This window comes from Bufo bufo, chromosome 2, assembly GCF_905171765.1.
Source record: "Bufo bufo chromosome 2, aBufBuf1.1, whole genome shotgun sequence".
In the NCBI taxonomy this organism is placed as follows: Eukaryota; Metazoa; Chordata; class Amphibia; order Anura; family Bufonidae; genus Bufo; species Bufo bufo.
The window spans coordinates 715581886-715608027 of record NC_053390.1 but is presented as its reverse complement, the minus strand read 5'-3'; the positions used below and the strand labels follow the sequence as shown (position 1 = coordinate 715608027).

Below are 26142 nucleotides of genomic sequence, written 5' to 3'. Positions count from 1 at the left end.
GGCCTACTGGGAGCATTATTATTGGGCACAATACAGAGGGCACTACTAACAATGGGGGCCCAATACGGAAAGCATTGCTGTTGGGCAGCACTATTACTAAGAGGGGTACTATCTGTACGGCACTATTATTTTTGCAATATAGTGTTGGCAGGAATTGGGGAACACATCGGGCACAGTATTGGGGGTAGCAGGGTCACCAGGTAGGAGATAATGATAGAAAAGTGATGACCCTAGATGTCTATGTGGCAAACTCTGCAGAGAGATGCTGAATGGAGGATATGAGGAAAGAGCGGATGAGATATGTAGTGCTGTATTCTCTAGGTTTCGTGGCATTTCAACTTTTACCTCATGCAGCAGAGAAGCGCGAACCTGAATATTTGTAATTTATACAAGTACATAATAAACGCCGACCAACAATATGCCCCTCTTTTAGAGAGTTCCATACTGGTTCATGTGATTAGTAAAAGGAAGCATTCAGCACGATAAAATGGTGTAGAAGACACGGAGATTAGCATATATTTCGTAGAGTATCCTTATTTACTTCTGATTGAAACTTCTAAAGGTTTCTAATTTATTATGCTGAAAATACATTAAAATTATTGCATTAAAAAAAGGTTGAAAACTGTATATGCACCAGTTTTTTTCTGCATTTAAACAGCAGGATTCTGGGGCACTTGGAATAGTAAATCTGCCCCATGGTGCCTATGACTATTTTGTAGGGGGTTGTACTCATACTGTATAATATTGTATTCTGTGAATACTAAATGCTCAGTTTTACTTTATGCTGGTCCACCTTCCCCCATCAAGTCAGTATAGGCAATTTTAGTCATGAAACTGTCCCTGAAGCTGTATGCATGAGGAGAGGTGATGGAACGAAAACCAAAAACTGCAGTATAATAGAAGACCAGTAGGGGTCACTCTTATTCTGAACTGAGTTTACCGCAGGCAGTTGTAGTGGCCGTCAACAAAAAGACAAGATCCATGCGAGATTGTCAAGTGAACTTGGAATGTATTATTTTAAAAAAAAAAATAGATATATGAAAGGGTATCGGGCTTACAACTATTAGGCTGGGGTTTCAAGGCTCAAAACAAAAAAACAAAAAAAAAAAAAAAAAAGCTACTTTTCTGCAACTATTTTCGAGCTGTGATTTGGCTGTAAAAACACAGCCAAGTCACAGAAAAGTTGCATGTTGGAAGACACTCAAAACCAATGTAGTAAAAGTTAAAGTGAAGCCTCATGCACACGACCGTTGTTGCGTTCCGTTCCGCAAAATGGGGTTCCGTGATCCGTTTTTGTTTTCGTGTGTCTTCCTTTATTTTTGGAGGACCACCAGACATTAAGTAAAAAAAAGTCTAAAGTCAAGTTTGCCATGCAAATGATAGGGAAAAAAACGGACGCGGATGACAATCTTGTGTGCCTCCGCGTTTTTTCACGGTCCCATTGACTTGAATGGGTCCGCGAACTGTTTTCCGTGAAAAAAATAGGACAGGTTATACTTTTGTTGACTGACTGGAACCACGGATGCGGATGACAAACGGTGCATTAGCCGAGTTTTCAACGGACCCATTGAAAGTCAATGGGTCCGCAGAAAATCACAAAAAACGGAACAACGGACACGGAATAAAACGGTCGTGTGCATGAGGCCTAATACAGTAAAACCTGCAACACAGAACCCATCTGGTTTTCTGCTACTTTCACATCACAAACATGGCATATGGCACACTGTAACAGAAATATAGCTAACATACTGCTGATGTGAACTAGCGGATAGCCTCATGCTATATCCAAAGGAGTCACGGATATCTGGGATGCAGCTGCAGCCCTCCCTGTGCCAACTGGTTACTTTCTGCAAGGCCAGACACAGACGAGCAAGTTCAATGTGATAAACTTGCAGCGTGCCCGTGCGAGTTCCCGTTCTGACCGCCGCTCCTCTGACAGCATCGCACAGCATTAGGGCTCATACACACAAACTTCAATAGGGCCGTGTGCATTCAGTGTCTGCATGGGCGTTCTGCAAAAAAATAGAACATATCCTTACGGAGAACGATAGGACTGTTCTAGTTGTGGTCGGCCATTCCGTTCAGTAAAATGCGGAATGCACACAGTCGTTATCAGTATTTTGCAGACCACAAAACTCACAATAGTCGTGTGCATGAGATCTTCTAAAATGATTTATAATGCTGTGTGACCCTGAAAGTCCTGGAATCTAATTACACTGACATAACGCTGTCAGTGTAATAGAATAGATTCCAGGAGTCTCAGGATCACACAGCATTATAAATCATAATGCTGTGCAATCCGGTCAGAGGAGCGGAGGTCAGAACAGGACGTCACACTCAATCACGCAAGTTTTGCGCATTGAACTCGCTCGTGTGGGTCTTGGCCTAAGGGTGCCCTCACACGCTGCAGAATTTTCTGCAATGAAATCTGCCACATAAATACATGCCTATGGGGATGAAATGTGTCAATAACTTCATTCTGTTCCACGGTGGAATATTAATTCTTTAGTTGAACACAACGCAAATAACGTTTTGCTACAGATTTCCTATAGCTGAATGTCTTCATTCACTTCTACGGAGATGTAATCCCCAAAGAAACAACTAATACCCATCCTATTCCGTTGCAGAAAAATCTGCCACAAAATCTGCAACTCTGCCAAATCTCACCTGAGGATTTTGTGACGGCACCCCAATAGTGCGGGGACACTGCAGAGACAAGCCCACAATACAAGGGTTTTAACAGCAATTACCAATACGGCCTTCTATCCATGGCGCCGTTCACATCTGCATCAGAGGCTATCGACTTCATTGCTCCTAGCAAACAGAAGAACCCAATGGACATCACTGTAAATCAGTGGGGTCTGTAGGGTGCGGGTGGTATTGGTCATACAACTTAACTGACAAAACATTGAGGTATCCATTGCAAATAAAAACCATGGCAGAAGTGTGAACAGAGCCTAAAGCAACTCCTCAATGTGAGGTTTGAACAGTACCCCGGATAACAAAGCAGGGACAAATCTAGATTCACATCAATTTTCCAGTGGTCTAACATGTAATGTGTCATTTAGGTTCATTTCACACAAGCGAGTTTTCCGTCCGGATGCGATACGTGTAGTGACTGAATCCCGACCCATCCATTTCAGTGGGTCTATGCACATGAACGTAGTTCATCACTGGTCATCTCTACATTCAATTAAAATGGCAGCATATTCTATATTGTGCATCTTTCACGCAGCTCTGGCTCCATAGAAATTAATGGGGCTTGCTTGAAAAACGGAAGGCCTCCGGATGCAATGCGTCTTTCACTGATGGTTGCTAGAGGATGTTAAATGTGTTATTCTTCAGTTTTTCTTCATGCAGGTGAAAAACTCAAACTGAAACACTCGACACAATCGCAGACAAAACGGATTCAACTTGCGTGCAAAAACATCAGTTTTCCCCTGCACAGATCCTGCCACAATCCGTATCGGTCATGTGAAAGAGGCCTTAGCCTGGTTTCACACTGCTGGCACAGCCTTCTGGCAGGCTGTTCTGGCATAGAATTGGCCAGACACAAACCGCAGCCCACAGTGTCTGGCAGATTCTCACCATGTTTGCCAGGTTTCAGCCGGATCGCCGTCAGACCCCATTATAGTCAATGGGGCTGGACGGCAATCCGGCAGGCTGTTCCCGACGGGAACAGCCTGCCGGACACGTATAGGATAGTGTGAAACTAACCTTAGTGAGAACCCAGAGTGAGCATACCCTGCCCAGAAGCACGGTTTACAATGTCGAATGTTTACTACTGGAGTGCGCAGACAGTGTGCGGACATTCCCGGCAGAAGCTACAAAGTATTTGAAAGATTTATTTGACAAAAAAAAAAAAAAAAAGTTAATATAAACTCCATCATTAATGTGAAACCTCTAAGCATACCTAAAACAAACACTGGGGCTGTAGGAATTCCTGCTGAAGATGAAGTGGAAGGAGCTAAACCTCAGCAAGACACCCTGTGCTGGGCTAGAACAAAGAGCTGACAATTAGTGTTGAGCGAACTTCTGTTTTAAGTTCGGCGTATAAAGTTTGGCTTCCGGTTAGCGGAGAATCCCGATATGGATTCCGAATTCCGTTGTGGTCCGTGGTAGCGGAATCAATAATCGGCCATTATTGATTCCACTACCACGGACCACAACGGAATTCGGAATCCATATCGGGATTCTCCGCTAACCGGAAGCCAAACTTTATACGCCGAACTTAAAACAGAAGTTCGCTCAACACTGACACTCTCTCGTTCTCGTGTAGGCTTTTTTCAATGATAAAGTTTCACAGTTGTAATTAAAAAGGACCCTCCATTATTCAGCAGATACAGGCAGTGATGGCTACATGGATCACACACTTAGGCCTCATTCACACAAACACATTAAAGAGAGTCAAATGTCACAGCCCCAAACCCAGACTATTGTTAATACGTAGTAATGTCTATATGTCTGCATACAGCCCTGATCTGGTGGCCGAGGCCAGAATAGTGCATGCCCTGCACGAGGTGGTATGAACAATCATTTCCATCCGTCCATGTGCTGTCTGTGTATACAATAGTGATGGAGTGGCCTCTCCATAATTCCAGACCATTTTTCATCATCTGTGCGCCCAAGGTCTACCTAACATTGCATTTTAAGACACCCCTCCAACAAACAGTGAAGAAATACAGAGTAAGGTCTCATACACACGACCAGTGTGTGTTTTGCGGTCCGCAAAACACTGATGGCGCCAGTGTGTGTTCCGCAATTCGCGGAACGGACAGCCATTGATATAACTGCCTATTCTTGTCCGCAAAACGCGGACAAGAATAGGACATGTTATATATTTTTTGTGGACCAGTGAACAGAGCAACAGATGTGGACAGCACACAGAGTGCTGTCCGCATCTTTTGCGGCCCCATTGAAGTGAATGGGTCCGCATCCGAGCCACCAAAACTGCAGCTGTGCATGAGGCCTAACTCCATTTATATCATCTTCCTTCACAAAGGAGTCTAAAAACGGTGAACTGGAAGGGAGAAACAACAGGAACATCCCCTGCCGTGTGCCTGTGTAAAGAGGGAGTAAAGAGCTGTGGGTGGGCTTTTAGTCAGAACCCACATGGCCACAGCAATTGCCCCTCAGTATACTCTGTGCTATCAGCTAATTTCACATGCGCCTCTTCGTTCCGGGAAACGCGCTCCATGTGATGGCTGCATATCCCAAATCAAACACTGTTCCTCTGACAAACTCACAACATCATAATGACTTAAATTGCTGTGAGTTCCTGCCTGACCTTGGGTCTACTGTACTGTACTCATGGCAGTATGTGAGTGCCACAGTAGACCCACAGTGGGGCAAGTACTGATGGCATCATAACTCAATACAATGCTGTGAGTTTGGGTCAGAAATGCAATGTTTGGTCCTAGAAACGTTAGCCATCACATGCAGCATGTTTCCCAGACCGAACATGGTCGTGTGAAATCAGGCATCGCCTCTGAACTCTGCCTTGCATGTTCTCTAGAAGGTGTTGTGCATTTCCTGCACTAACCACCATTAGGAAGCCAATGTTGGTTCCTCCTAGCTAGTGTCAAAATGGGGTGCCTAGGGCCCACCAGCAAAATTTATTCTAGGTCCCACTGTATAGCTACTTGCAAATATTACTTGCTCACACCGCGATAGACAGGGGGACTAGGGGCCCACCTGGGGAATTACCAGTTTCCCTGTGGGCCAGTTCCAGCCTGCTCCTATCATACTGGAGCTACTATGGCATGTTCACCATTCTGTACTGTGTTCGGGGGCCTTTAGGATTATTTTGGTCTCCACTCCTTTCAATGTCTTTTGCTTGGTTTGACATCGGTCACCAAAAGTGGTCATTAACTACTTTGAGTGGATATTGGCCAAGTTAGTTATCGGGCCTATAGCAGCTGCTATGATAGCTACCTTGGCAGCCATGGTTTATGTACAAGCTGACCAAGACAAAAAAAAAAAAAAGTAAGATGAAGCCTGCCCACATAATTAGATCATATATTCCTAAATTAAAAATGCCAGAGTGAAGAGCACCTTCCAAGAGGTGTCCAGTTTCTGGGCTAATTTTGGCTCGAGTTTGGCAGGAGGGTTCATCAGTAGGTGCCTGACACTTTAGCACTACATAGTGTATCAAGTAACTCTGCAGGTTGTGTGTACAGCTCTGTCCTCCTCAATATGCTCTGAAACGTTTAGAAAACTAATCAGTAAATTAGAAGCATGCAAGATATGCCAGTAACCATCGTGATGTGGAACGTGAAGATTACAATACAGTACTGTTTAAAAGCTGCAATGTCCACATATAACAAATGCACTTCCCCTGCCTACACAGATTTTGTAAGAATAAAGTTTGTAACTGGAGATCAGATGTTTGTTCTAGGTCAACCTCCAACAACAAGATGGTATAAGTCAAAGTTCAGTGCATCTCTGGTTCATGAAATCTACATTTCAGGAATTTATTACAAGACTTTACAGTGAGCTTGACACCGATAATTCTTACTCATCATCAGGTCTTCAGGAATCAACAGATGTCCATGGAGAAAACCACCAAGACAGTGGGGAGAAAAAAAAAAACTCAAGATGGCGAGGAATAGCCAAACAAAAAAACTAAACCATCAGAACCGAAAACCAAATTAAAATACTTATAGCCTTGCTTCAATTCTATACCAAAAAATCCCAACTAACCTAGACAGATGTAATTGCGACCCCCCCCCACACACACACTTTATGTAACTTTCATATTCTACGTTCGTTAATTTCCTTCATTAGGACCCCCTCTTATAGTGGATTTCCTCCTCTGCAGCTGACTAAAATTTGTACTGCCATTACTTTAGGTAAGGGAAAAATATTTGGGTGCGATTACCACATACTAACTTAATAAAAAGTTAATTAATAACTGATCAGTATGTTTTGGAGTGTGTTTGAACCCTGTAGAATATACCATATTACCATGAGGAGAACATACAAATTCCAGGGGTGTGCCACCTAATGAAAAATAGTTGGCAGCAAGGAGAAGGGCTTAAAAACAAAGTGATACTCACCGATCCCCCTGCCTAGTTTCCCAATATTTCAAATATGTCTTGAAATGCAGGCAAAATGCAGCCAGTGATTGGCTGAAAAAGCACTTCAAGACATTTCTTGCATGTCAATATGGGAGCCAGAAGTAGAGGGCAGTGGGGACCCGGAGAAAGTTTGAAGCGCAGCAGTGGATCTTGTATATATTATTTTTTTTGTTATTCCCTCTGACCCCCGATACCAACTTGGTTTAACTGGAACACCCCTTAATATTTAAGGTGTACACAATGCACTAAAACAAAACAAAAACAAAAAATCAGGATAGGTCATCAATATCAGATCAGTGAGGGGGTTGACTCCCATCACCCCCGTCGATCAGCTGTTTGAAGACAACACAGCACTTGTATGAGCACAGTGTCCTCTTCTCGGTTTACCTGCTCGCTGTCGACATTGTATTGGTGAGCAGGTGTAATTACATCTCTTTTGTCCCATTCACGTCTAGGGGACGGCTCCATCCTAGTCATTTGAACAGGAAGGAGCAGATATAATTACACTTCTCACCAATACAATGTCGATGGCGAGCAGGTAAACAGTGAAGAGAAGGCAACGCTTGTACAAGAACTGTGTTCTCTTCAAACAGCTGATCTGCAGGGATGCCGGGAGGTGGACCCCCACCAGTCAGATATTAATGACCTGCCCTGAGGATAGGTCATCAAAAGCAGACAACCCCTTTAAAGAATGCCAAAAGAGGCTGGGATAAACATTTTCAGGTTTGTCCTGTGGTCATATTACTTTTCTTTAAAGAACACAAAATTTTAATTTTTTTGTAAGGGCTCTTGTACACAACCCATAGACCGGTATGGTGCCATACTGTACTTGTGCGTTTCCCTGATATCATACGGAGGCATATAACTCCACTCTTCAGCATGTTCTGTGAAGGAAATCTCCCTTATCTAGTTTTTAATAATACATGATCTAAATCTTAATCAGCCATATTTACTCTTCAGTGCATGCATTATCCAGAAGAGGACCTGATAATAACATCCGTTGATGTAAGTTGGTAAGGAAGTCACCATTTTACCCCCAGTCACCCATCTCCATTATCTGGACTCCTATACTCTGTACTGGAACGATTTAAAGGGAGTCTGTCACCTCCATATGGCCATATACAGTGCTTACATGGCTCTGTAGCACACCTATACAGGATTGTAACGGTACCTTTGTTCTTTTCTTTAGACTTGCACAAGCAGAAAAATAAATAATTACTCTTACCGGTAATTGGTTTTTCCAATAGCCTCCACAACGGCACTTATTGGAGTGTCCCCGCCTCGGACAGGAAACAACGACGTAGAAGCAGAAGATTTAAGAACCTCCTCCCCTTTACCTAGTCAGTCAATAAGAGAGGACACGGAAGTGATGCCAAGATAAATTTTGTATTAATAACCAAGGACAATTACATCATTAGAAGGAAAACAATAAGTCTTTACAAACAGACCCATGTAATAATATTTTAGGGAGGGAATCCCAGTGCCGTTGTGGAGGCTATTGGAAAAACCAATTACCGGTAAGAGTAATTATTTATTTTCCCTAACGCCTCCACAACGGCACTTATTGGAGGATTAACAGAGTAATAGGATCTAGGGAGGGACAGCAGCAGAAAGTACCCTGCGCCCAAATGATAAGTCCTGGTTCTTAAGGATATCCAGCCTATAGTGATTGAAAAAAGTCATAGGATTGGCCCAGGTTGCGGCTCTACATATCTGTTCTAATGATACAGATGTTGCCTCCGCCCATGAGGATGATACCGCTCTGGTGGAGTGAGCCCTTATTCCAACCGGGGGTTGGAGGTCTTTCTGCAGGTAAGCTAACTGGATCATATTTTTTATCCATCTGGATATCGTAGGTTTGCTTGCCCCGTGACCTTTGTTGGGCCCTTGGTGCTGTAAGAACAGCTGGTCTGAGTGCCTGAACGATGAAGTTCTGTTGAGGTAGCAGATTACCACCCTTCTTACATCCAAGTTGTGGTAATTCTTCTCCTTTTCCGAGGTTGGTGAAGGACAGAACGAGGGCAATGATATTTCTTGTTCGCAGTGAAATCTAGACACTACCTTAGGTAGGAAGGCTGGGCAATGTTTCAGAATTATGCGATCATCGAAGATTGTCAGATAAGGAGGTTTATATGAAAAGGCTTGGATCTCCCCGACTCTTCTAGCCGTTGTAATGGCCATAAGGAATACTGTCTTCAACGTCAGAAGTTTCAGGGATATATCTTCTATAGGTTCGAACGAGGGAGACATTAGTACAGACAGTACTAAATTAAGATCCCAGGGAGCAATGGTAGGACGGGCTACAGGAGTCTTTCTCGTTGCGCCCTTGAGAAAACGCTTTATTAAAGAGGATTCTGACAACTTGACGTCCAAAAACACACTAAGGGCTGATACCTGTACTCTAAGGGTTGCTGGCCTGAGGCCTTTGTCAAGTCCGGCTTGAAGGAACTGCAGAATTTGAGGAATGTTGGGCAAACTTGCGTCACCCGCGAATTTCTGAAAGGCTTTCCAGGTCCGCATATAAATTCTGGATGTTATGGGTTTCCGGCTGAGCATAAGAGTAGAAATAACCGAATCCGAGAGTCCCTTTTTTCTTAAAGTGTTGCGTTCAGTCTCCAGGCCCTCAGGTTCAAGTTTTTGACGCTTGGGTGATCTACTGGGCCTTGATGAAGGAGATTCGGAATGGATGGGAGGACCCAGGATTCCCCTGCTGAAAGGTGAAGTAGTAAGGGGAACCAGGATCTTCTCGGCCAGTGAGGGGCTATAAAGATTACCTTGGCCTTCTCTTCCTGTACCTTTATCAGAGACTTCGGTATTAGGCTGAAGGGAGGAAAGGCATAGAGAAGGCAGTTTGGCCATGGTCGGGATAGGGCATCTATCCATAATGGCTGGTCCTTTTGGGAGAGGGAACAGAACTGTTTGGTCTGTTTGTTGGACTTTGTCGCAAACAGATCTATTTCTGGAGTCCCCCACTTGAGACACAATTGGTGAAATATTTGTGGATTTAGGGACCACTCTCCCTCTTTCAGAGTTTGACGGCTGAGGAAGTCGGCTAAAGTATTCTCTTCTCCTCTGACATGTAAGGCTGTAAGGGAAATCAGGTTGCTCTCTGCCCAGGAGAAGATTTTTTCGCTTACGGCTGCTAGGGAGCGACTCCTGGTTCCTCCCTGTTTGTTTAAATAGGCGACCGCGGTAGTATTGTCTGAGAAGACTTTTATATTTTTTGGTGATGTAGGCGTAAAGAGAGCGACTATGACTTTGTATACCGCTGAGAGTTCTTTTAAGTTGGAGGAGGCTTGTAGTAGATCCGCTCCCCAAGTGCCTTGGACCACTTTCCCGCCTGAGTGACCCCCCCCAGCCGATGCTGCTGGCGTCTGTGGTTATGATCATTTGATCTCCTTGTCTCCAGGAAACACCCGTCTGAAGGTGTTTTCTGATTCTCCACCACAGAAGAGATGTTTTTACCGATTTCGGAATCAATACTCGCTTTTCTAGGGCCGAGGAGGTGCCATCCCAGGAAGATAGGAGGAACTCCTGAAGTGGTCTTGTGTGGTGTTGGGCCCACCTTACTGACTGGATCGTGGACGTAAGGATACCTAGAATGGTCATGAGGTTCCTTATTGTTGTGGATTTTTGGCTGCAGAAAAGCGAGACTTTTTCCTGGAGCTCGATCTGTTTGATCTGTGGAAGAAAAGACATTAATCGATGGGAATCTAATGTTACCCCTAAAAAGGTTTTGCTTTGTGCTGGATTTAAGTCAGACTTTTTGAAATTTATTATCCACCCTAGGGTGGTAAGAAATTTCTGAACATCTGCTAGGTGCGACAGAAGGGTCTCTTCACAGGGAGCAACTACCAGAAAGTCGTCCAGGTACGGTATAATTTGGATGCCTCTTAGGTGAAGGGCTTTGACGACATCAGACATAACTTTTGAAAACACCCTTGGGGCTGAGGAAAGCCCAAAGGGAAGGGCTATGAACTGAAAATGACAGAGCCGGTTATTTATATAAATAGCGATTCTCAAAAACTTTTGATGGGCCACAGCAATCGGGACGTGGTAATAGGCGTCCTGAAGGTCCATGGTCGCCATGAAGCAGTCTTGGGGCAGGACATTTATGGTGGATCTCACTGACTCCATCTTGAAGCGTTTGTAAATGATAAACTTGTTTAAACCTTTTAAGTTAATTTTTAGTCGATAGGTCTTGTTGGGTTTTTGGATTAAGAAGACAGGGGAGTAAAACCCTTTTCCCTGTTCTTCCGCAGGAACCTGACAGATTACTCCTTTCTGAATGAGTGATGTAATTTCTGACTCTAGGCAGGATTGTTTTTCTTGATGAGGTAGGATTTTGTTGATCATGAAATGATCTGTGGGTATTGACAGAAACTCTAACTTTAGGCCATGACTTAGGGTGTCCACTACCCAGGGAGATGCTCCTATATTTTCCCAGACGGCAGCAAAGTAGATTAGTCTGCCCCCCACTTGATGTATAGCTTCATTGTTTTGAGGATGAAGCATTCTCGGGGTTAAAGAGAAACCCTCTACCCCTACCTCTGGAGGGCTGCCACCTCTTTGAACCCTCTTTTTTCTTAGGATCTCCTTTGGGCTTTCTTTGATTCCGAAAGGAACGCCTCTGATGGAAATAGCGGTTCTCTATAGGGAAGCCCTTCTTCCTGTCCGCCGCCTGATCCAGAATATCATCCAAGGTGGACCCAAATAGTCTATCGCCTTCACACGGGATGGAGCATAGGCGATTCTTTGAGCTCGCGTCCCCTGACCAGGTGCGGAGCCAGACAGCTCTTCTTGTGGCATTCGATAAGGCCGCTGACCGGGCAGAAAGCTTTACTAAGTCTGCAGATGCATCGGCAAGAAAATTAGACGCCTTCTTTAGGGCTGGTAGGGAAGCTAGGATTTCTTCCCGCGGGGTACCCGCCGCCAGATGATCCTCTAGCTGGTTCAGCCATACTGAGAGTGTTCTTGCAGTACAGGTGGAAGCTATACTTGGTCGCAGCATAGCTGTGTTAGTCTCCCATGATTTCTTTAGGAGGCTCTCACACTTTTTGTCCATGGGGTCTCTGAGGAGGCCAGTATCCTCAAAAGGGTAGCGAGGTTCTTTTAGAGATCCGGGCTACTGGTGCATCTACCTTTGGGGTTTTTTCCCACAGGTTAGAATCAGCATCATCAAAGGGGTATTTGCGTTTAAAGGCACCCGATATAGCCACCCTTTTTTCTGTATCTTTCCATTCCCTAGCAATGAGGGACTTGACATTATTGTGAATGGGGAAGGTTCTTTTCTTCCTTTCCCCTAACCCCTGGTACATCCGGTCTTGTACAGAGTGAGCCTCCTTCACCTCCTCGATGTTCATAGTTGCTCGGATGATTTTTAAGAATCCATTGACCTCATGGACTCGAGCAGGGAAGGGGATTCCTCTGAGACAATTTTTTCTGTGCACTTGGGGCACAGAGGTTTTTTTTGACTTGGAGGAGAGTGCTTTGCGACAAATGCCACATTCTTCCGTGCCAAATCTCCACTAGGCGGCTTCAGGGTCGCGGTCTCTCTGGCCTAAGATCAATTACACAAAGAATGGGGCATACTTAGAGACCAGTGGCTTTTAGAAATTATTTAAGAGGCCAGACCCTTCACCGGTGGTGGAAGCAGCAAGCACCAAGTGTGTACATACTCTCTTTAGGTAAGAACAGAAACACACGCTATTAAGCATATCTCTCCTCTGGGAGGAGGCTTACCGGGCTGAGGGCAGAGGCTGAAGGATCCACGGGTTTTCTGGCGGTGTCCATATCTCCAGGGCTTTGCATCGTCCTCGTAGCACGAGGACGCTGTGTTTGAGGAAATCTTTTTAAAATCCGCGCCGCTGGAGCTCCGCCTTCTCGCGAGATTCTCTTGCCCAAGGAGAATCTCACCCGCTGACGTCACACGCCAGACGTCGGATCCCGCGATAGTTCTGGCAACTACCGCACACGCGCCCGGGGACGCCTGCAACCAGGACTTACTCCAAGGAACAGGAAGGGAGGCAATGCGTCCCCGCGGGCCCGTTCCCTGCTCCAGCCCTCCCACATGAAGTGGGGAGAACCCCAGGATCGAGGTGAGGCTGGGCGGAAGAAAAGTTACTCCTGCTACAGGAGCGGCTTCCACGTCTTCCGTCGGACAGGAAACAACGACTGACTAGGTAAAGGGGAGGAGGTTCTTAAATCTTCTGCTTCTACGTCGTTGTTTCCTGTCCGAGGCGGGGACACTCCAATAAGTGCCGTTGTGGAGGCGCTAGGGAAAAATGAAGTTTAATTCATATGCAAATGAGCACTCGCAAGTGCCCAGGGGCGGCGTTCAGTGTGTAGGTGCCCAGGCTGCTCTGCCTTCTTTTCACTTTACTCCTCCCAGTCTCTGCCATTGCTCGCCCTCCAAGTCTCTTGCCTCTTCGATAGGTCCGGACTTGGAGGGCGGGCAATAATTCTGTATAGGTGTGCTACAGAGCCATGTAAACACTGTATATGGCCATATGGAGGTGACAGACTCCCTTTAAAGTTACAAAGGTTTAGGATATTATGAACGTGAACATTACCTACAGGTAAGCCAGAGAAAAGTGTCTAACCCTGCTCTAATCTGCACCAGTGTTCACAAGTGCATATTACAATGCAACTAATGTTAACGGATTGATGACAAAGGCTCTGTTCACATTTGTGGTTCCCTTATCCACTGGGGTGTCTATTGTTTACTTCATGAACACCACAACCTGCCAAGCTATTCTTGCTGATAGAAAATGCAGACAGGTCCCATTATATCAGTATGATGTTTCCCAGTGGTGTACATAAAGGGGCCCATAGCAAGGATCAAAAGAAGCCCCCCACAAAGGACAGAAGGGTTTCCGCCTAAACCCCTTTCAGTGACCCTTGGGACATTTTTTCCACTGCCTCATTTGCTAAGTGATGTTTCTTTAGAGGCTAGAGTCGTGACCAAGTTTTCACTCCCAGTAGAAGAGGAGAAGATCCCCCCTGGGCCCCATAGCAGTCGCATGGTCTGCCGTTATGGTAGTTACGCCCCTGATGTCCCCCTTCATGTCATGTTCAAGAGAATGCCACTCCCATATGTCTTAAAGGGGCATTCTGGTAAGTTAAAGTTATTCCCTATTCACAGGATAGGGAATACTGGGACCCCCACCAATCACTGGGGGGGGGGGGGGGACCATACATCACAGGACGCCAAACGACCACCTCTACAGGTTCCATAGAGATGAATAGAGCAGCCGTGTGCATGCTTTACCTGCCACCCTGTTCGTTTCAGGAGGCCTTGCGGGGGGACGGAGCCCCCGTTCTTGTGATTGGTGGTGGGTCTCTGCAGTAGGTCCCCACCAACTTATCCACTATCCTGTGGATAACGTCCCATGTACAGAACTATCAGTATTGTGGTCTGTGTGCCGTCCGCATTTTATTTGCGGAGCCATGATCCGTGTGCTTTCCACATCCGTATGTCCGTTCCACAAAGCGATAGAACATGTCCAATGTTGACAAAAAAAAAAAAAGTGTATGCAACAAGGACCCCATCTGTATTTTGTGGATCCGCGATTTGTGGACCGCAAAACTGATGCGGACGTGTGCTTGGGGTCTAAAGGTAAAATGACCAGAATACCCCTTTAATACTTTAATTAAACATACAGGATACGTACTGTCAGTGGGAAAACACTTAAGAGGACTATTGGATCTTCCTTTTAATTAAAAAACTTGCATTCAAAACAGGTCCCGACGGCAAAAAAAAGGGTCCATCGCTGTATTTTGTTGCTAAGTTTTTGTGAGAAGTGTAATAGTATAAAGCTTTTAGGCTGTAGGATATCAAAGATAGATATGTAGTAGTCTGAACCCTCTAAATCCCACAGGTCAACAGCACCACAATGCTCTGTTGAACTTGAATTGGACCAAGGCTGGTAAAGAAGACATCAAGAAGAAATACTCCAAGGTCCCATAAACGCATTTATTGGCCTCAGTACATGATTATCTGTTTCTCGCTAGTTATACAGGTCCTTCTCAAAAAATTAGCATATTGTGATAAAGTTCATTATTTTCTGTAATGTACTGATAAACATTAGACTTTCATATATTTTAGATTTTTTACACACAACTGAAGTAGTTCAAGCCTTTTCTTGTTTTAATATTGATGATTTTGGCATACAGCTCATGAAAACCCCAAATTCCTATCTCAAAAAATAAGCATATCATGAAAAGGTTCTCTAAACAAGCTATTAACCTAATCATCTGAATCAACTAATTAACTCTAAACACCTGCAAAAGATTCCTGAGGCTTTTAAAAACTCCCAGCCTGGTTCATTACTCAAAACCACAATCATGGGTAAGACTGCCGACCTGACTGCTGTCCAGAAGGCCATCATTGACACCCTCAAGCAAGAGGGTAAGACACAGAAAGAAATTTCTGAACGAATAGGCTGTTCCCAGAGTGCTGTATCAAGGCACCTCAGTGGAAAGTCTGTGGGAAGGAAAAAGTGTGGCAGAAAACGCTGCACAACAAGAAGAGGTGACCGGACCCTGAGGAAGATTGTGGAGAAGGACAGATTCCAGACCTTGGGGGACCTGCGGAAGCAGTGGACTGAGTCTGGAGGAAGACTGGGGAGAGGGAAATGCCAAAATGCCTGAAGTCCAGTGTCAAGTACCCACAGTCAGTGATGGTCTGGGGTGCCATGTCAGCTGCTGGTGTTGGTCCACTGTGTTTTATCAAGGGCAGGGTCAATGCAGCTAGCTATCAGGAGATTTAGGAGCACTTCATGCTTCCATCTGCTGAAAAGCTTTATGGAGATGAAGATTTCATTTTTCAGCACGACCTGGCACCTGCTCACAGTGCCAAAACCACTGGTAAATGGTTTACTGACCATGGTATTACTGTGCTCAATTGGCCTGCCAACTCTCCTGACCTGAACCCCATAGAGAATCTGTGGGATATTGGGAAGAGAAAGTTGAGAGACGCAAGACCCAACACTCTGGATGAGCTTAAGGCCGCTATCGAAGCATCCTGGGCCTCCATAACACCTCAGCAGTGCCACAGGCTGATTGCCTCCATGCCACGCCGCATTGAAGCAGTCATTTCTGCAAAAGGATTCCCGACCAAGTAGTGAGTGCATAACTGAACTTAATTATTTGAAGGTTGACTTTTTTTGTATTAAAAACACTTTTCTTTTATTGGTCGGATGAAATATGCAAATTTTTTGAGATAGGAATTTTGGGTTTTCATGAGCTGTATGCCAAAATCATCAATATTAAAACAAGAAAAGGCTTGAACTACTTCAGTTGTGTGTAATGAATCTAAAATATATGAAAGTCTAATGTTTATCAGTACATTACAGAAAATAATGAACTTTATCACAATATGCTAATCTTTTGAGAAGGACCTGTATAAGAGCGTTAATATTTTATCATTCTCCTCTAACAGAAATCAGTCCTCCATATACAGTACTACCATGAAACTGAACCTTGGGGGGAGTGTGGGAAAGTAGTTAATATGAGCAATGCTGCACTGAAGGCTAGTCTAAAGGCAAATCTAAAAGGCCGCTTTACACTGCCCGAGAATCACTTAATGGTTCATATGAACGCTCATTAGCGATAATCTGGTGGTGTAAAGGTGTCCTCAATTACCCAATAAACGAGCAAAATGTTCATTCATCATGTAATATTATTGTTTGTGCGGTCACCTAAATGGTCATTTGCCGGCAGCAGATCGTGCCGTCTAACCATCCTCTACTGCCAAACAAGTCTGTATAGGGACGAGTGATGGCATTAGCAACAGCCCCTCCCCATAATGTGGGGGAGATCACTACATGTAAATGTAATGGTCTCCTTCACTGACGAGCAGGAGATTGCCAAGAGGGAACGCTTCTTTTCCGACAATCGCCTGCTGCATCAGCTCGTCTAAAGGGACCTTTACTCTCCATCTCAGAGTGCTGAAGCCAAGCTGGAGTTTGATTACTCCAGCGAGGAACGTTTGCTTAGATTATTTTAATACAACAAATGAATTTCCTCTTCAAACAGGCCAGGGGACCAGAACTGGCTGCTCCTCGATATGATAGCTGGCCAATGGTTTCCAGCCAGAAAGGATTCCACACTGTAAACTGTAATGTCTAACTTACGTACAATGTAAACAGTAAGGGTGGATTTACAGCCATGCTCCTCAGTCCTCAACATTACACGGAAAGCCTAACTAAAATTAGGATTGTTTCTTCATGCCCCAGCATACATGAAATGCTAACTTCTGCATCCAAGTGCCCAGAGAGAGAAGCTCTGACAAAGCCCTTGCTTACATACACAACCATTCAACTCAAGGAGGCCACACATTAGATAGCTGCTGTTCAGCCATCTCTCCCCACGCATGTAGTGAAGGGGAGAGGGAAGAAAGCTCATCTCCCTGCTAACAAAAGGATCAGGCTATTGAATCCAACATGCCCAATCCTAATCTGCCCAACATCAGCAGTCAGGGGAGAGACAGGAGGCCCCATACAATTAGATGATGAAATTCAGCAGGTTTGAGGAAACACATCTGATGTGTATGGCCAGCTTTATAATGACTTAATACGTCCGCCCACCTAAACAACTATTTTTCCTTAATTTCCCAATGAATCCAAAATGAAAAATTAGGCAACTCTGCAAAAGGTCTTAAAAAAGGTTCTCTGGTAATGATGACATTTTACCAAGTTCCGCTGTGGCCACAGCACCGCTGAAGCCAGCCATTGACTGCAGCAGAGCATGTGATCATTCTCACGCTGCGTCAGGGGGACTGGAAAACATGGAGCCACCAGAGAGGATCGGAGCAGGTAAGTATGACTCCTCAGCTTAGAGGGGCCGGCTGCTGGATCTTCATAAAATATCATTACTACTGGAGAATCCCTTCAATTAAAAAATGTCTATGGTTTTGTTTTTTACAGCTCCTATATAGACTTGTGTGTGTCCATGGTAACAGACAACAAAACAGTGTAGTCGCCCCTCTATCTGTCCTTTACATCTTCACATTTTAACAGATGATCGCTAATGGGTGTTTGTAGTAACGCTCGTTAGTAATTATCTGGCAGTCTAATACCGCCAGGTTAAAAAAAAATATATATATAACTAAATAATCATCATTAGAAGGCGGCAGATCATAGTGTCTAATCACAATCTGCTGCCGGCCAACAATGATTCAGTATAGGGAAGAGCAATGGTATAACGATTGCTGCTCCCTATACGGAGGAGATCATTGCACGTAATAGCAGTGGTTCCCTCCGCTAGCGAGCAGGCGATGGTCAGGAAGGAACGCTTCTAATGCTGCTTAATACACCCTTTACCTACTAAACTGACAGTAGCATGAAGTTGGAGACAAAAAGCTAGAAACTGTACAAAATGACAGAACATTTTTAAGTAAAGCCTATTGAAAGGTGGCTTCATTTTTACTGTAAAAGCTTTGAAGAATATAGGATAGGTCACCAATATCAGCTAAGTCGGGGTCCGACACTACAACCAATCAGCTGTTAATGGCAACTAAGTGTTCTGCTATCCCCTGAAGAAGCGAGATGCGAAACGCGCGTCGGGGTTTATGATCACTGGTCGGTATTATTTTTATGTTACTCACTACTGGTATGCTTTGATCACTTTGCTATTGCTTTATATTTCCCTGATCTTTTGTACCATTGGGAACAGTATGTTTTGCACTATGCACTTTACTAAGTTGTAGGAGACCTATTCGGTTCGGGATATAGCTAATATTATTGTTATTACTTCCATCCCAATAGTTTATGATATATACATGCTGACAGTGTGTTTTTTGTGTGTACTTGACCGCCACTGTGTCCTACTATATTATATATACTTTTATGTATTTGAACCAATAAAATTAACATTCTTATATCGGGGTAGCACTACGTTGTGTCTTTCTATAGGTGTTATAAGTGTTCCGGAAGTAAACAATGTACGAGTGAACGGGAGCTGAGCTGCACTACCCGAGAATGGCCACTACGCAGTGTACAGAGCTGTGGTGTCACCGCTCCGTACACGGTTTACTTCCGAAACCTACCTGGTCGCTCCAGAACCAATCTGATATTAATGAATTATCCTATATAGAGATCTAAGGAAAGGGGTAATGACCATAACTCATTTTTTCACACTGAATCAACGTGTTAGGACATTAGCAATCGGTTAAAGAACCATAAAATAATTCACAGACTGCTCTAAATATTACACGACATGTAATAAATTGATAGTTCATTGTTTTCTCCCATCTATTAATACTAGCACGTTCTAAATACATGCTTCCTGCCTGTCCGGACCCACAGAGACCCCGTTTTCCTGTGTTATTGTTTCATAGGCAGTCTATAGCTATGTGTTCACAATCTAATTTGAGTCATGAAGCCCCATGAGGCTCTGTTACCGCAGTAGTGCCAGAAATCAGAGATTCAGACATCCGATTAAGGAAAACCAATAAATTTCACTGGTGAACACTACTCTTGGAATGTAACCACAATGAGTTTAATTTTAGGTATTTAAAGGGGAAACCCATTTTATCAACATTCTGGCACTCATTGGTTGTATGCCAATGGAACTAAAAAGATGCTAAACTCAGGGCACCACTAATTTCTATACCAATGTGGACACTTTATAAAGTAACCAAACCCTTTAAAAATCACCAAAATATATTTACCACCATTAAATCAGACTTCATTGTCCATTAGTGGAAAAAATCATGGCTACTGTTTAGTGAAGATTGGTTCTGAGGGGACTTGAGCACACACAGTCTGATAGAGGACTAATACATATGAAAGAGCGGTCCAGGGGCTGTAATGCTTCATAGGGTACAGGCACACGATCAAGTTTTGGAAGTAAAAACCATGGTTGAATTAAAAAATAAAAATAAAAAAAGATTTAAAAAAAGAGAAGAAGAGGTATCGGTCATTTATACTTTCTCTACTTTTTTGCTCCACTCACTATTTTGGCTTCCAAAACTGCATCAGGAAACCTGACCGCGTGGCAGTATTCTTAACCAATTTACGACATGCGCCATACACGTACGGCCAATGTCCTCCATTTAAAGAAGTGGGTGCAAAAGCTGCTGCTCAGCAAACACCCTGGGCCAATGTCCGCGATAAAATAAAACACTGATAAAAGACATTTAATCCCTCAGATGCAATAGTCAACTGACGGCTTTCCACACACACCTCACAAGACACTGTTTTAAATATGTTCTGATCCACTCAACCATTAGGCCCTTGGCAAATTTTCCCTGTCTCTACCACAACTTCCAGAACAGACTCTTCAATTGAGGCAGGTTCTTTTGCACCAAGATAATCAATGGTATTCACTACAGTTGTCAGCAGTTTTGGGCTAGGATTCCATATTAAGGTGTTTTAATGCAGTTTTTGAAGCCAAAACCAGGAATGAATCATAAATGGAGGAAATGTATATTCACACTTCAGTTATTTGGTCAGTGTTTTCCCATCAGTGACAAAACCAGGTGCGGCACTAAACACAGAACAGACACAGAACAGACGCAAATCTTTCTACTGTACCTTATTCTCTGTATAGACTCCACTTCTGGTTTTGGCTCACAATCAGTGATACAAATTAATGACCAAATCAATGAAGTGTGAACTAAGTCCTAAAAGAGTAACTGAGTGAGCAGTCTTCTCACTGTTCTTTCAAAATATTTCATTAAAGGGAATGGTGTTACTACCAAATTTCTAAATTCCTTAATTTGAAAATCTGCTTGCATCCACTTGGGGGGGGGGGTAACTGTAAAGTCATGGCCACTTGGGGTCTCACTTCGACCCAAGTTGCAGCAAGATATCTCCCTGGTAAGGCTTGTTTCACATTCGCATTAGAGGCTCCAGCAGGCTATTCTCTACGGGCATTGCCGTATCTTGTACTGACATAAGGGAGACACTCCCTGCTGCTGAGTGAAATGCATCTAGCTGTGCAGCTGAAATCGGGAATAATATGTCTGATAAATAAATTGGGGAAGCTCAAACATAACTGTTCCTTCACAGTTATGAATGTACAAAGAAGCACAGCCATTATGCAAACTTATTTTGAAAACTCAGGTACACTTTAGTGCTCATTCACACAACCGTATGAATGAGTCTGCATCCATTCCACAATTATGTGGAACGGGTGCAGACCCATTCATTTCAAAGGGGATGCAAAATAAGCGGACAGCACACGGTGTAGTTCCGTTCTATGGCCCCGCAAAAAATATAGAGCATGTCCTATTCTTGTCCGCAATTGCAGACAAGAATAGGCATTTTCAATTATAGCGGTGGCCATGTGCGTTCCGCAAAACACTATGGTCGTGTGAATGTAGCCTTAAAGTGAAATCTTGCCCTGAGAGTATGGCAACGCATGGAGGTTTTTTTTATGCAGTTTTTAAAACCCAAAGAAGGAGTTAATCATAAAAGGAGACAAAATATTAAAGAGGTTGGCCAAGATCTCTTTTTATTAGGGGAAACTCCTGGGAACCTGATAAAATACATGGACATTGGACTTAAAAATCGCCTTTCCAGCCCCCTCAGATCTAGCGCAGCCACTACTTCCTCTTCCATAAGCTGCAGTCAGTGTCATACTGTTTTGACTCCAATGGTAATGTCCCGCATACTGCCGCAGCCAATCACTGGCCTCAGGAGTGCTTGAGACCGATGAGTCCAATGATTGGCTGCCGCAGTATATGGGTCGTCAATGCTGCAGTCCAGGAGAAGAGAAGGGAGCAGTGGTGCTGGAACAGGCTGGGAATGCAATTTTATGTGCTCTCAATTTATCAGGCTCCAGGCAATTTCCCCCAATAAAAAACTTCTTGGGCAACCTCTTTGAAGGGAATGTGGGAAAAATACCTATTGTTTAAATCAGAACAAGAATAAGACAAGATCCACTATTCCCAATGGGTAATTGTCAAATCTTATCTATTCTTTCCTTACAATGACCTTTACAATGACCTCTGCACTAGGGATGATTAAACATCTTGTTTTGAACATCGGATTCGGTGTTCAGGATTAGCCTCAATTCTGTTATGGATTCTATTACCACGGAACATAACAGAATGCACCATGGAAGCCTTTAAGAGGCATTTCAACATAACAGAAGTCTATGGGCAGCATAACGGATCCAGCCGGTTTCTGTTATGCAAGAGTCCTGTCCGGCAAAAAGAGAAACTGGCTGGATCAGTTATGCTGCCCGTAGACTTCTATTATGACGGAATGCAAAACAGAATGCCTCTTTCCGTGGTGCATTCAGTCATAGAATTCAGTTATGCTCCATGGTAACGAAATCCATAACGAAATTCAGGCTAAACCTGAACTTCAAAACATGAATTTCGCTCATCCCTACTCTGCACAGGTCACTGAACATGCCTAGAAAACTCTCCCATAGAAGCCAATGTGGTCCCCTCCCGACCATTGTGTCTATGGCCCATGCGGCTGCCGTAAAGAAAGTTTTTTTTTAATGCTGTATAAATGCTGTTCAGAACAGCTCAAGCAAGATGGACGCCCCCATGATCATGTTCAGGAAAAAGAATTTAAAAATCTGCAATCAGAAAATAAAAACAGATTAGAAGAAAAGGATGTGTGTCACCATCTGGCAGATAACATTCTTGGTGACACATTTCCTTTAAGGACAGAAACTACTTGTAGTTTTTTGTATACATTTTTTTTAGAAGTCAAAACCAGAAGTAGATTCCAAAAAGACATGTGAGGCAGTACCCTATTTGAGCCGATTGTTGTAGGTTTAAATGTCATCTTCTATACTATATAGTGTACTAATCCCTGACCGACGTGCTTGGGTACTGTGGCTTCATGCCCTCCTAGATTTCTCTGCATGGAGATAAAGACACAAGGATTTCAAAATCTATGGATTCACTCCACGTACAGCGAGTAGTTCGCATGCGCGACTCAATAAAATATATTTTACGGTATCCACATTTTAATTACTCCCTTAAAGTGCACACAGGGTATGAAATCAGGAGATTGTGTCTACTGTAACCTATTTCTTTGGTATATGCTGGCCTAGGATATCGTTGGCTCTATGGCTCTATGCCTTTTAACACAATGGTTTGCTGAAAAAAACCCTACACAACAAATGATACTTATATTTCCTGGAGGTCAATGGAATATACTTGCATCAGTCTGTATGTTGTATGGGTTGTAAGCGGACACATTCAGACCATCCCGCCAAACATATGCAGAAGATCTGGTGTGAAGCTAGCCTTAGACCGGTATCTATGATGCTGTAGGTTTGGGTCAAACCGCAGTTGGACATGTCAGGGACACAAGTCTGATGTGTGAATTTGTCAGGGCTACATTTAGACTTTTTGTAGTGTAAATTTGCCATACTGACCATGAAAACGGCACATATGTAAAATGTATACATTCATGAGACGGGCTGATATAAATCGGTATACCTTTTTTCAGTAGTATGAAATACTGCCGTTTAAACGGGCTACTCAATAAGGAGGCATCCACCAAAAAAAACTATACTGTGGGGTATATTTTTCTTCATTGGAGTCTATAAGCAATATATGGCACTGTATAGCATCCATCAGTAGTATACGTCAGGAAATCTTCCCAACGTAGACCTCTGACATACACTGCAAACGGTCTTACTGCGACAAAGGCAACCATGTGGCTTAGCACCCTGGGCACAATTATTTTGCATGACTAAAGACTGTGCCATTGATTTGAAAAGCTCATGTCCAAGGATGCCATTGCTGAGGTTTTGACTCCTCTTGCAACCTTCCACATAAACCACCTCCAACAGTGTGTAAAAGACTTGCTAATCCCAGCGCTCTACATGGCTTGCCAATAGCAGTACTTTGTCTCCGGGAATAAATATCGCCTCCCTAAAATAAATCCAGCAGCAACCGGCGACAAATTACATTGCTCGGCTCTAACTTCATTTTTCCAAACAGCTGCTTTACATGTTATTCTCCTCATCCAAACCTACAGAGATATCCCAAAACCCCAGTGGTACTTGATAAATACACCTTTCCCTTTACATGACCTCCTTATAACTCACTGGTCATGCTGGGATTTGATTGTGTAAAATACCGTAAGTGGTTGTATACAAGTCAATTGCTGTTTACAAGCTGGATCCATGTCACGGTCTGCCACCATGGACATTTTCTTACCTCTTCTAATTCCCAGGTTGTGCAATGGTTGCACATAAGACTACTGCTGTTTATTCCACTTCCAAGTCTATAGTGGAATATAAATCTGGTGTATAAAGAATCTACATCTTGACCACAAGCTGGGTCCATGTTCTGTCACCATGAATATGTCTTACCTCCTTTTTAAAACTCAGTGGATGTGCAATGGTTGCACATAAGACTACTGCTGTTTACTCCACATCCATGTCTATGGTAGAACATAAACCTAGTAGTGTCTAAAGAACCTACACCTTCACTACAAGCTGGGTCCATGTTCTACGACCATGGACATTTTATTACCTCCTTTTTAGAACTCACTGGTTGTGCTGGTTAGTCCTTGTGTGAAATCAATGGTTGCAGACAAGACTACTTCTATTTACTCCACTTCCATGTTTATAGTAGAACATAAACCTACACCTTGACCACAAGTTGGATCCATCTTCTTCCACCATTGACATTTTTCTGCAGCCCATTAGACGTGGATTGTAATCTGAATGCTATTTTTTGTCGGCACAGATCTTTTGCCATCACCTAGGAAACACGGTATGACTGCCTCCAGCTTTCTATACCGAGTCACAATTTAGACCAGTGACTCAAGATTGGAAATGTGAAAGCGTGAAAAACAGCAGCACGGAGGGTGGAGGTGATATGTCCTCCATTGGACCCGACTGCCATCCATATCAGATCTATGAAACGGACATAGCATCTGATATCCATGACACAGGTTGCCTGCAGCATACAATAGAGCCATTGCTTTTAAAACATCACATTTCCCAATTTTCCTTAACCGGCGGTTTGACTACCACTAGTAAATGCATGGTATGTTTGCAATTGCAATCGTTTTTTATGCACATTTGGATTTTTATATATAAATTACATGGATGTCTGAGATGATTGTTTTTTAGATTTGCATAGAATTGATCACCACGTATAACCCAAGACGGTCTATGTTAGTACATGTCAAAGGTTCCCGTTCCTAATCTCCAGGGTTATTATATATTCAAGGCATTGCAAGAATAAGATCAATTAATTTATATAAAAATGTAATCTACAGGGTCCCCTTAATAAAAAGGGAACGTTGCAAATGACCAATTAATTTATACTATCCTTTATTACAAAAATACATGCGCTCCACGTACATCAGCACATACTGTGTGCCCATATATATATATATAGCCGCACACCTAACAAGTGAGTCTCAGCTATCATCTGCCACAGTAAACAAGATGTCCCCTGCTATTACTGGCACCGAACACCGTGCAAGCAGACAGCACTAACCTGCATGAAATGTCACCGAGCTCTTGCGGTATCCAGTAGGCAGACGCAGATTTCGGAGCAGTCCGCTTGCAGTCAGCCGAACACGCATATTGGATAAGGAGAATTTGGGAGACCATAACATGTCTTCAGAAAAAGTGGAGAGATATCCAGCAAGAAACTGCCTCCATGTACTACCACGCTATATTTTTAGCTCGCTACCAATGATCTGGGGCCAAGCAGCAGAAGGAAGGCAGGAAAAAGCAATTAGAAAAAGGCAGCTCATTCCATCACCCTGACTGCCAGGCGCGCACATCCCAAATCCCAGAAAGCAGAAATCCACTATGCAAATCTGGCCAGCAGCACTCCCCCAACCAGATGTTGCAGAAACAAAGCGTGCCCTCAGAATGAGCCCTCCTCCCAGTGCCTGTGAAGACAGGCAGCCACTGAATTACATCACACCACCGCCATGCAGAACAATCTATTATGCGGGGAGAAGGCTGGTTAACCCTTCGTCTGGTCTGCGGTTTACTAGGGATTGTGTACACACAGGCAGAAATAGACTAGAACCTGCCCAGCGACATTAATCCTGTGCGTGTAGCTACACAACGATGGAGACGATGCATCACCAAGACAATGGTGCTAAGGAAA

The 26142-nt window shown here is 43.7% G+C and overlaps 1 protein-coding gene across 2 annotated transcripts in view; it reads right to left on the bottom strand.

The window, feature by feature from the left end:
* The window catches only part of MTUS1 (microtubule associated scaffold protein 1), a 123063-nt gene that overhangs the window by 71935 nt on the left and 24986 nt on the right, over nt 1-26142 (bottom strand). Inside the window, exon 1 of one of the 2 annotated variants that reach the window (XM_040418782.1) lies at nt 25516-25858. The exons of the other annotated variant lie outside the window; for it this stretch is intronic. Within the exon in view, the coding sequence (XP_040274716.1) occupies nt 25516-25636 (121 nt within the window). The 5' untranslated portion in view covers nt 25637-25858. Of the gene's footprint in view, nt 1-25515; nt 25859-26142 lie in introns of those variants that run through there. 2 annotated transcript variants of the gene reach the window in all.